We start from the raw sequence: 12488 nt of genomic DNA, 5'->3' as shown, positions 1-12488 counted from the left end.
CTCCTCACGATCACTTAGTTAACTCTACCAGTAAGACCTAATTACTGTATTTTGAGCAATTAAAGGCAAGTTCTCTTTAGCATTAGTTTATTTATTTAATAGATAAATAATTACTATGGACAGTTTTCAGGAACAGACGTGGTGATCGATTTGCCTGTTAACCTTGTTTCTGTTCATATGCCTCCCCTTCTTGATCCTCTTCTGTCATTTTTATATAACTCGTCGTTTAGTAAATAGTATTCCCCTCTGTCAGAATTGAGACGGCTGTATGGAAACTTAACATTTTAAAGACCTCTGTGAAACCTGTAAAGGTGGGTTCACACCTGTTCTGTAATACAGACACACACATGTGCACTTGCAGCTTGTGAAAAACCAGTACAAAGTCCCACACTAGATGAAAGGAGGAACTGATTGTCTAGGTGGATGGTTTCTGGTCGTGGGGGATGTGAAGGGATGGTCACGGGGAAGCTTGTTGTATGTCTTCATAAACAATCTCAAAGTGTGTCCCAGCTTCTGAGATTCTACCTTAATGCCTCTGATTATAAATTTTCCATACTTAACAAAATTCTATTTTTACTTCCCAGCTGTAGGAAGTAAAATTTAACTTCATTGTCTGTTTTTTTATGTATTTATTTTTTAAAGTTTATTTATTTTGAGAGAGAGAGAGAGAAAGAGCATGAGGAGGAGAGGGGTAGAGAAAGAGGGAGTGAGAGAGAATCCCAAGTAGGCTCCTCACTGTCAGTGCTGAGCCCGATGCAGGGCTCGATCTCATGAACCGTGAAATCATGACCTGAGCTGAAATCAAGAAATGGACGCTCAACCAGTTGAGCCACCCAGATGCCCCATTATCTGTTCTTTAAATTATTTATTGCCCTTTTGTTATATATTTATTTACGTATTTCATAAGACACTCCCTGGCTTCCTTATTGTGAACAGATTTCTGTTCACCATATCTGCAGTAGTCATGCTTTTATATATTTCAATCAAAGCCTCATCAGTCTTTGTCTACTTTGTAAGAAATTGGTCCTGACACTGGTCACATCCATGGCTTTGTCCCTCCCTCTGGCAATGTTGGTTCTCTTCCGCCTTCTCTAGTCTGTCCCAGCCTTCTCAATGTGAAAAATAAGGACAAGTCAAGGTGCTTATTTATAAGGGTACCAGGTGCTCCTTTATACATTAGGAATTCATGTATTCAGAACCATAAGATAGGAAAGATCTGAAGAGACCAGATGATTTCATGAAGTTCATGCATTGATTTATCCCTGATCTCCATGATTTCATGTAGATAATTTTTACCTTTACTTTTTAATATATGTGGTTATTTGGTATTCAGACTTTTGGAAGATTAAAGTTAGCAAATTATGGGGGTGGTTCATCAATTATGAATGTGCTTTTGTTCACATATTAAACTCCACCTAACCATTAATTAAATTGATAGGGTTTATTTATTTGCATATACTCAGAACCATATCAGGGAGGCAGACCTGATATGTCACAGTGGCTCAAAAATGGATTCCCATTTTCAACCCAATATCCTTTAATGTTTTTTAACCTTTATTTTATTTTTTTTTGAGAGAGAGAGACAGAGCACAAGCCAGGAAGGGGCAGAGAGAGGGACACACAGAATCCAAAGTAGGCTCCAAGCTCTGAGCTGTCAGCACAGAGCCTGATGAGGGGCTCGAACCTACAAACTGTGATGTCATGACCTGAGCTGAAGTCAGATGCTTCACCAACTGAGCCACCCAGGTGCCCCTCCACCCAATATTCTTTAGCCATAGAGATTATCGTACACATGCTTATGACCTCAGGGTCGCAAGGCATCAGTTGCTGTTCCGCCAAGCTCACGTTTTTATCCCATTAAGGCAGGAAGAGGAAAGGGGTCTGTAGCTAGAAAACAAGGTGTCCCAGAAACCCACTGCCTGTGCGATGTGACCACTCTTAGGTTCACAGGTTGTCTGGGGAAATGAGTGGTTTTAGCTGATCTAAACCCTGCTGCTCTGAACAAAATTTTGCTTCTCTTAGTGAAGAAGTTGGGGGAATGGATATCAGAGAAGCTACTAGCACTGCCTGCCATGTGGTGTTTTCAACATTAACAAGTGGTAGACGACATTACACGTTCAAAGGGGAAAACGGCAAAACTAACAGGAGCCGAGAGTACTTTAAAAAAAGTCAAAGCAGGGGCGCCTGGGTGGCGCAGTCGGTTAAGCGTCCGACTTCAGCCAGGTCACGATCTCGCGGTCCGGGATTTCGAGCCCCGGGTCGGGCTCTGGGCTGATGGCTCAGAGCCTGGAGCCTGTTTCCGATTCTGTGTCTCCCTCTCTCTCTGCCCCTCCCCCGTTCATGCTGTGTCTCTCTCTGTCCCAAAAATAAATAAATGTTGAAAAAAAAAATTAAAAAAAAAAAAAAGTCAAAGCAGACCAACGTGGGGTTCAACAATTCATTGTAGTTCTGTATCGTGTAATAATGTTAGAGTTTATGCAATACAGTTATTAATGTATATCCTAGCGATCTGAGTTATTAAGAAAAGGGTTATTGAGAAAAGGTTTATTAATAAAGATAGTGGGGCACCTGGGTGGCTCAGTCGGTTAAGGATCCAACTCTTGACTTCAGCTCAGGTCATGATCTCATGGTTCATGAGTTGGAGCCCTGCGTTGGGCTCTCCACTGACAGCACAGAGCTTGCTTGGGGTTCCTTCTGTCCCTCTCTCTCTGCTCCTTCTCCCCACCTCAAAATAAATAAACAGACTTGAAAAATAAAAATAAGATAGTATGAAATGCATTTTACACTTGATCTTAGCCGAAAGGCCGAGAAGCGATATATGAAATGCATTTTAAAACATTTTTCTCTTTAAAAATGTTTGTTCTTCCAGAATTATATATTCTCTCTGGGAAACTATATTTATCTAGAATGCTGGTAGTTGTGAATGTCCCGCGTAGCCACTGTTCACTACCTAAGGGGTTTTGTAAAACTGGCAAGTTTACAAGCCTCTGAAGCAATGCTAATCTTTTCCTGTACAACGGTAACTCTCAGGGTTGCCTGCCACGTCACCTATGGCACTTTCTGCCCACGTGGGTGCCTGAGCCCTCCTGCAGAGGTTTTCATTCCCTCTGCCTCCTGTGGCTCTTGGCTTCTTCCTGTCACAAATCCCAGCAGGAAGTTTGAGGCATACCTACATTTAAGAAGTGTTGAGTCCACATTGTAACAGAGTATACTTTTAAAGAAGTTTGGCTTTTGTAATGGACAAAATATATTTTAACTTCTGGAAGACTAGCTAATGTCTCAGTTCTTACAGGCTGTGTTGAGTGTTTGTTTTTAAGTTGAATATCTTTCCATGAGATGAACTCTGGTACCTAAACAAATTTGTACTTAACAAAGTGGATGACAAGGTTGTGTATAACAAAGTTCCTGTCCCCCCAGCAGTGACAAGAAAGGTTCCGTGACGTTGTCTAGTTGTACCATCAATTTTTTTCTCAAGCAATAATTCACACTAATAGCTGTGCTCTTGTAACATAGGTAAAGTCTGTGTCACGTATAGCCTTATTGACTTTGTCTCTTGTGTGCCTGCTTCTGGACAACATTGTTTATGGAGTATCGCCTCCGTAGTCTTCCCATGTTGATTTGATCTTATTTGATTTGATTTATTTAAAGTTGGCGAGGTGCAGCGAGAGAGGGAGAGAAAACCCAAACAGGCTCCACTCCGTCAGCACAGAGCCCAAGGTGGGGCTCGATATCATGAACCGTGAGGTCATGACCTGAGCTGAAACCAAGAGTCAGATGGGTAACCAGCCGAGCTTCCCAGGCACCCCTCCATGGTGATTTTAAAGTGTATTTTTCTCTTCTTCATGCCTACTCTAGGGTTCTGATCCCACCGCATTCTCTGTACTTACCCAAGCCATCACTGGTCAGGTGGGTTTTGTGGATGTTGAATTTTGCACAACCTGTGGAGAAAAGGGAGCAAGTAAAAGATGTTCTGTATGCAAGATGGTAAGAATGAAGTTCTTTGAAGTTCACTGATTTGGTTTAGGTTTCATATCCGAGTTGATAGACTGAGTTTTAATATTCTAAATACAGTGATTGACATTAGTTTTCTAATAGACTCTAATATGGTATAAATTCTATGCATGTAATCCTTAAAAGTAGTTCTGGGAGAAAAGTATGGGAGAAACGTAGTTCTGTGCTTTATCTTCTCTCAAACTTCCATATTGCCACAGCTTCAGTGCTGACCACCTCCAAGAAAAAGAATGCAAGAAAGTGAATACAAAAGAGATAATCCATAAGGGATTGAGGCTGGTGCAGACCTGAGAACCTAAAGTAGGACAGTTCATACATATGCAGTCTCGACTCTTCTGATGGTGGCTTAACTGCAATCTCTCCATCATGTCTTCTATGTAAAAGTACAACTCCTTTCTTACTGCCACCGATCTTTAAGCTCTCTGGACTGCATTACCCACTTCTGTCAGAATGAACTTTGAAAGGGCATATCTAATTGGGTTCTTCTCCTCACAGATACTATCTGCAAGCATTCATCTGTGCATTCACTTTACCCTATCCATTAAATCAAGTTCCTATTGTTTTTAAGGTTGAAATTCTTCAACGTATTAATAACATTCGTCACATTTTGCTTTAACCTACTTCTGCGCTTCATCTCTTTTAATTACTTACTTCTTTGAACCTTGGTTTCTTTGTATGTGAAATGGGGTTAGCGTTGTAAGAATTTATTGAGACCATCTATATTGGTTAACTGTTGCTGCATATAAAACCCTCCAAAATTCAGTACTTAAAATGCAGTAATTTGCTAATTTCCCATGTTGGCGGTTGGCTGAGATGGGCTGAGAGGGCCTGGGGCACTTTTTCTCCATGTGTCTCTTATCCTCCTTAGACCAGCAGGCGGCCTGAGCCATCTCATAATGATGGCAGAAGTAAAAGTGGGCAGGTGAAAACATATGAGGTCTCCTGAAGTCTAGCCTTGAAATTGTCATGCTCTCTCATTCCTTTGGCCAAAGCAAGTCACATGGCCAAATTGTAAGCTCAGTTCTTCCCTTCAGTAAAAAGAACTTTGAAGTCTCATGGGAAAATGTAAACATGCAGGGAAAAATTAAGAATTGGGACCAGTGAAACAGTCTCCAGTATGTGTCATCTATTTATAAGGGCCTCACACAGTGCTTGGCATAGAATCTTACAAAACTCTAAGGTCCATTTGCACAAACTTCTTGCTGTTCCTTGAGCATATAATTCGTTTCCCTTCCTCCATTTTTGTACAAGATAATCTCTGCCTGGAATGCTTCTTTCCCATTCCTCTGTTGACTGACTTCCTTCATTTAGAGGGAGTCACTGCTTCCTCTGTGCTCCTGTTGCTATTACTACACTTACTAGGATATAAATCATGTTGTTGAGTGTCTGCCTTCCTCCACGCTGCCCCATCCAGCTCTTTCTCAACCTACCTTCTTCTGAGATAACTATATCTCCCTTGTCATAGTACTGTATCACTTCTGACACATAGTAGGTTCTTTTTTAAAACAAATTTTTCAATTGTTTATTTATTTTTGAGAGAGAAAGAAGTAGAGAGCAAGCAGGGGAGAGGCAGAGAGAGAGGGAGACAGAGTCCCCAACAGGCTTGAACGCGGGGCTTGAACTCACAAACCGTGAGATCGTGACCTGAGCTGAAACCAGGAGTCGGACGCTTCACTGACTGAGCCACCCAGGTGTCCCCACATAGTAGGTTCTTAGTAAATCACTTGTTGGAGTCTTTGGTAGACTGTTCGTTGTATATCCATTATTGTTATAAAGCATGAGCTAAAAATCACAAATCTAAATTAATGTACCTTATGGTTTTAAAAGAAAGCATACCAAACAGCATTTTTACAGCATAGTTGTTGGTTTAGTGTTATAGTTGGAATATCATGCAGTCACAGCTCTTGAAATGAAATAAACTTAACAATTGTTTTCAGGTAATATACTGCGATCAAACCTGTCAGAAAACACACTGGTTTGCACATAAGAAAATCTGTAAGAATCTAAAGGACATTTATGAAAAACAACAATTGGAAGCTGCCAAAGAAAAGAGTGAAGAGGAAAACAGTACGTATATAAAAAGCAAGCTCATGGAGAAGAGGAATGATATTATTAATATTAACACAGGGCACCAAGGGATGGAGTATTCTCTGGGGACTGAGGAAACTTGGAGTTGACCAGCATAAAAATCACACTTAAATTTGTCCCTACTTCGGGTTGCTGGGATAATGTCTAGAATATGATTAGCCTAGAAGTCCCTGGAAAACAAAGAGGTATAGAATTTTAAGGAATAGGGTTTATTCCATATTCTACATTTGGACTCAGGAGAGTACCCTGCAACAGCAGGACTTTAAGTGAGTATTCACTTATCCTCTACTCACGAAGGATTTTAAGGTCTTCGACTAAGGAAATAATTAGATTTCCCCTAATGGCTACCCACAGATTTTAAGGTTTGGAACCTTTAATTATTTAAATTAAATTACAAAGCTGTAGGTGAAATTACAGAGCAAATTTATAAATTACAGATTACATCGCAGACCTACTTGTACAGATTAGGTTTCTATAAGTGTCTGGGCATAGAGTTCCCTATTATTTTTTCTCTCCCTCCCTCGTGAAGTATATGACTCATTTTCATCAGAAACAGTGAGTTGCTTCAGCAATGGTTCACAGACCGTGGTGGAAAACAATGTCCACTCTATGCCCCACCCCTGAAAATATATCATACGTTCTGGGGAGCGCATCTAGTTTGAAAAGGTGGCCCAGGTGACTCGGATACAAAACACTTCCCCCTCCACCCCTTTAAAAGCTGTACTGCCTTTATCACTTGCTTGAGAAACACTATTAGTAGGATTGAATGCTGTGCACAAAATGAAATTTAATTTATATAAATAAATTGTTACGAGAACAGCCAGGCTTTCTGCCACGCCTTCTCGTGTCTTCTGGACCAAATGTCTGTATGCTCTGTGTGGAGGGCGGAGGATAGCAGCTGGTCTCGTACCAGACGAGCGAGAGAGTAAGACTGTCAGGAAGCATGGGAATTCCCAGTTGCGAAGCATCAGCAGGTGCCATATGCTTTTCTAAATGTCTCACGCACCTCTACTTCCCACCAGGGTAGGATAGCCTTTATTATCCCCCACTTTACAGATGAGGAAACAACCTCCTACCGGCCATCACCTACCCAAAGACATCAAGGTAATTCACGGCAAAGCTGTATTTAAATGCAGATTTTATCAGATGCCAGACAACCATTTAGATTTCAAGGCCCAGCGGCTGTGGAGCCAGAGGCCCGCGTCCAAATTCTGGTTTGCTCTTTCACTCTGAGTGGCCAAACCCTTCTCTTCTCAGTTTCCCCATTTGTAAAAGTCATGATAATAATGATAATAGAGATAATTTACCTCACATGGCTATTGGGAGGACTCAATAATTTAATACACGGAAAGCACTTAGGAGAGTGACTGACATGTGGTAGGAACAACAAAATGACTTTTTTTTTTTGTTTTGGTCAGATGGCAAACTTGATGTCAATTCTAATTGTGTTAATGAAGAGCAGCCAGAGGCCGAAACGGGAACTTCCCGAGAGGATTGTAACCCCAAAGAGTCTGTAGAAGGGGAGGAAGAACGTCCTCAGAGTGAAGCTGGGTTGGAAGGCTTACAGGATGCTCCTGCAGGTCCACAGGCATCTGAGGAGTAAAAGCCAGAGCCAGCACCAGTGTGGATGGTTCGTACCCTGGCAGGTAGCTGGAAAGCTCATGCGACTGTATCCTCACTGCCTCGTGATACCTGCATGGCACCATGGCAGGATTCCATGTTTCCTAGAATAGACGCTTTCAAGCAAAGCTCTGTCTACCATGCCCTAATTTCCTCATGCTCTCTGTACTGTCATTGGACAGATACACAAGGGAAAAATTTTTATTTCAAACTATAGAAGAAACATTTTTATTCCCTTTCTGAGGCCAGCTTCCCTGCAATTGTTCTCAAAGCAAAATACATCCCTTAAAGAAGGAATAAAATATAGGCTGTGGGGAACAAAGGACCCGCAGAATAGGTGTAGGAGAGAGATTTTCATGAAGGAAGGGTTTTTTAGCCACTGAGACGGGTAGTTAAATGAATCATAATTTGTATGCGAGTAAGATGAATATAAATAGCATTTACAATATTGAAGCCCTGCTTATTAAGATGCAATGAAATGAAGAAAAGTTGTATGTTACAGGATCTGTCCCGGTTCAGCCCATTGTAGTTTTATATAGAAATTATCCTGAGCAGTCTGAACTTTATATAGTTCCTGCGGTGACGTTGTATATACAGTATTTGTACCTTCAGAAATGTCAAATCTCCCAGAAGGAACGAAGGCATAGCCACAGTTAGCATGTGCTTTAAAAAGGATATTTCATGAAATGTTTGATTCAATAATGGCTAAACATAGTGTGTCCACAGTTATGAAACTAATTCACGTGCCATATTCCACTTGAAAGGCTTTTATCTTCCCGTAAGCTTTTCATGTGGCTCTTCCTGTCCAGAAACTGATTTGTAACTGTCACTTTTAGAATGTCCCGGCACCAGTTTTTAGCTTACACAGTACCGAAGCAGGCTAAGGTGTGATAGCCAAAGACAGTGCTGTGTTTCAGAGTTTCTTGTGATGATTGTAAAATAAATTGTGCCTACTGTATAACCAACTCTACACCTTGTTTCCTGGTTTATTGCTGTCAAGGGGTGGCAAATATTAAAGAAATAATAGAGGACTTAATTTTAGGAATTTCGGCAAATACTAGAGAACAACGTAATAAGTATTTTAATGTGCACAAATGCAAATCACAGTGACTAAAATTCCCACCTCACTTCACTGATCACATTCTTCTTTCTTGCTGGTTCTCCTCTTACACTGAATGACTTTTCTCCCAGTCCCAGTACTACACCTGCACTCCCGCTACCATGCTGTTCCCGGAGGACTTCTTGGGGGCAAATTCAGTGTGAAGGGTTAACTGGTTGGGAATTCAGGCAGACTGCACCTAAAATTGTCAGTCATGACAAGCCTCCCTTCCCTTGTCAAGGCACCTCGTCTGCGCACTGACAAACATTCCGCTTTGACTAGTGCGATAGTCCTCCTAGGCTCTGTTCTTCCACCAATCTGTTTTATACCTGTGTGATCTGATTGTTTTTTCGTGTGTGTTATTGTCATTTTGTGTTACCATTACGATGCCTGTCTTCGGATAACATGGAGGGTTATGAAAAAGCAGGAGGAAATAGGAAAATCGAGAGATGTGGCGTTGTAGAGGTAACTTTTCCCTTCGTTGAAGTGAATGCTAACATGAATCAACTCTAACACCGCTACAACCCCCAGTGGACAAAGAAGACTCCAGGTATAATCCATGTCAACGTGAAAATTTTCCATAGATGTGATTCAGGGACGAGGTGGTCAGAAGATGGAGTTTAAGACACAATGGGGTTGGTTCTGATTATAATCCCTTCCTTTGTCATACTTCAATCTCAGAGTGATGTTTCCATTAAGATAGGTGGTCATCCAGTTCATTTTTTTTAAACCATGTTGAATTACTTTTAATATGCTATCAAGAAACTTCTCAAACAAAAATATGACCTAAAGGATTAAGATAGTCTTATTATTCCAATATGTTTCATACCTAGAGCTGATGTAATAGAATATTGGTCAGCGGGTTTACTAGGAAATTGGATTTTGCTTTTTGATTCAGTAGGTGATAACAGTAGTTAACACTGAAAGTTACTATATCCCTGAAGTTATCGTTTTTAATCTTTATAACAAGCCTGTAAATTAGACTTTATTTTAAGCCCCATAGCACAGACAAGGAAGAGGTCAATTAACTTATCCAGAACAGAGCTGGAACTCATCCAGATCTCCAGTTCTGACCACTACATTATATACTTTTACTATGTTACCTTTGCTGTAGTATCTCTGCAGATATAAGATAATAGAGCTCTGAAGGCAGGCCATTCTTTTACAGGATTTAATGAATATTTTCCAGGATCTTTAAAAGATGACTGATTTTAGTCATCTATCGCGTACATGGGTTTACTTGAATTTTAATATTACTGGGTACTGTACTTCATAGAAATTCTTCAAGTAGATATTCCTTTTTTTTTTTTTTTTTCTAAGTAGGTATTCTTGCAGTGTTTTTATCTTCTCAGGATCCCATCTCACCTGCATCTGAAGCCAATGAGTGCCCTTCTTGAGTGGGAGCTTGTACATCTTCCAATCCAGGTGTTTTTATGGTTGCTACTGGTAGCCATGACCTGCTTCCTTGACCACACCCGGGCCAATCAGAGCACTTCCTAGAGGTTTTACATTCCTGAAGCTGAAGAGGGGAGGCTTTTTTTTTTGTATTTTGTTTCTCTCTTACAACAGTAATTAAATACAGGGATTCAGTTCCAGAGCTGTGCTGACATGTGGAGGCACCTGAGAGAATACAGCCATTGAACACACCCAAGCAGGCAAGGGATAGAGGGAGGGAATGCTGTTTGAGCTGTTGAATCCACTGAGTTCTGGCAGTCTACACTGGGCTTACATCGTTTGGTGACATGAGCAAATTTCCCATTTGGATATCCATAATTTAAAACCAAAGAATTCTTATTAATACATTTGTGACAAGTGGAAGACAAATGGGACCAAATTTTTAAAGTTAAGTGCATATAAATAGAACTAAAAGGAAAATGAAGTCATATAACTTAAAATTTTGAAATTTATATGCTCTTAGAAAGAACATACAATAGCAGTTCAAGGTTTTTGTTTTTTGTTTTTTGTTTTCTTAGCAGTTCAAGTTTGGAATTAAATCATGGTTATCATTTTGGTTGGAAAGGAAACCACCAATGCAAGGTGTTTTTCTTTATGAATGTTTTTTCTAGAAAAACTCATTTGCTTGAAATTGTATCGAAATTAGTGCATATTTGTATAAATTGTGATAATACTAAAGCATTATTTACATAGATAAAAAGCAACATCTTAATTTAGTAAAAAACAAATTTCTTCTTCTCATAATTCCTTCAGCAGATAAATAGGAGATTTCTTTTCCTCTAAAAGGTAATTCTGGCCTAGTTTATAGGGCTGTTTTTTGGAATCCTTTAAGGACTTTCATGAATACATGAAGGCATCTTTTGAATAAAAGCCAAATCATAATTTGTCTAGAATGAATCAGGTAGCTACATAACTGACCAATTCAAGGCAATGTATCTAGATAATTCATAAACTAATATGGAACCACTTAATTCCAGGATGAGTTGACATGGGTAAGATTTAAATGTGAAAAAAAATGATCATTCTCTGAAAAAAACCATGAGAAAATTCTTAATGACTTTGCCTGGAAGGAGGCCTTCGTAAATAGGATCCTAAACCCAGAAGCCGTAAAAGGAAACAAATACAGCTACACTTAAAAAATAACCTGAACACTTCTGCTTCTGGAGAGGTAGAGTAGATATACTTTTCTCTATTCCTTCTGCTAAGTAAAACTAAAATCCCTAGATATGATACATCAAACATAAATAAGAAGACTTCTCCATAAGGTGGAGAAAGAAGGCAGACTGGCTGGGGACCTCAAGAGCCAGGCAGTGACATTCAGTTTGTTCTCTTGAGATTTTTGTTTTTGTTTTTTTTGTTTTTTTTGTTTTTTGCCTCATATATCCCAGTTGTGATGCTGAAGAAGCTGGCAACATAGAAATGCCAACACTAAAAATAAAAAGTCCCTAAAAAGGCCTGCTGGCCTGCCTTGTAGATTTGTGACTCAAGACTACAACATCAACTCATTCTTGAATTTCTAGTCTACCTAGGCCTGCCCTACAAATTTTGGATTTGTCAGCTCCTAAAATGGCATGAACCAAGTCCTTGAATCTCTCTATCTCTCTCCCCCCTTCTCTCTCTCTCTCTCTCTCTCTCTCTCTCTCTCTCTCTCTCTCTCACAATATATATATATAAGATATATATAGGATATAGATATATATAGGATATATATACATACAGTTTCTGTGGAAAGTTTCTTTGGAGAGCCCTAATGCACCAGGTGTCTTACTTTGGGCAGTTATATAACAAATTATGGTAAACTATGGCGGCTTAAACAATAAACATGTATTTCTCACAGTTCTGGAGGCCAGAAGAGATCAGAGTGCCAGCTTGGTCAAGTTTTGGGTGAGTACCCTCTTCCTGGTCTACAGAGGGCCATCTTCTTACTCTGTCCTCACATGGTGGAAATAGGGTAGCCACCTCTCTGTCCTCTTAAAAGGGCACTAGTCCCCTTCATAAGGGCTCTACTCTCATGACCAAACTACCTCCCAAAGGCCCCGTCTCCGGATACCATCATGTTGAGGGGTAGGTTTCAATATACAAATGAGGGGGTGGGGGGAAGGTGTGGACACAAACATTCACTCTGACATCAGATAGAGTTCATAAAGGACACAGCTGCTCCCGGGATAAGAATAACCATTAGATCAAGCACTGACTTTGAGAAAGCCACTCTACC

The 12488-nt window shown here is 40.2% G+C and overlaps 1 protein-coding gene and 1 pseudogene across 3 annotated transcripts in view; one reads left to right on the top strand and one right to left on the bottom strand.

Moving 5' to 3' along the window:
* The window catches only part of ANKMY2 (ankyrin repeat and MYND domain containing 2), a 39995-nt gene extending 31306 nt beyond the window's left edge, over positions 1–8689 (top strand). For 2 of the 3 annotated variants that reach the window (XM_011280417.4, XM_045052446.1), the window contains exons 8-10: positions 3856–3984; positions 5949–6078; positions 7518–8689. In XM_011280417.4, coding sequence (XP_011278719.1) covers positions 3856–3984; positions 5949–6078; positions 7518–7702 — 444 coding nt within the window. In that variant the 3' untranslated portion in view covers positions 7703–8689. The remainder of the gene's footprint in view (positions 1–3855; positions 3985–5948; positions 6079–7517) is intronic. The other variant, XM_045052447.1, reaches the window with a different exon arrangement.
* LOC111559668 lies at positions 2637–2816 on the bottom strand (annotated as a pseudogene).
* Positions 8690–12488: the final 3799 nt, after the last annotated feature.

Source organism: Felis catus, chromosome A2 (genome assembly GCF_018350175.1).
Source record: "Felis catus isolate Fca126 chromosome A2, F.catus_Fca126_mat1.0, whole genome shotgun sequence".
Classification (NCBI taxonomy): domain Eukaryota; kingdom Metazoa; phylum Chordata; class Mammalia; order Carnivora; family Felidae; genus Felis; species Felis catus.
Note: the sequence above shows the minus strand (reverse complement) of the source record. Positions and strands in the feature narration are given on the sequence as shown.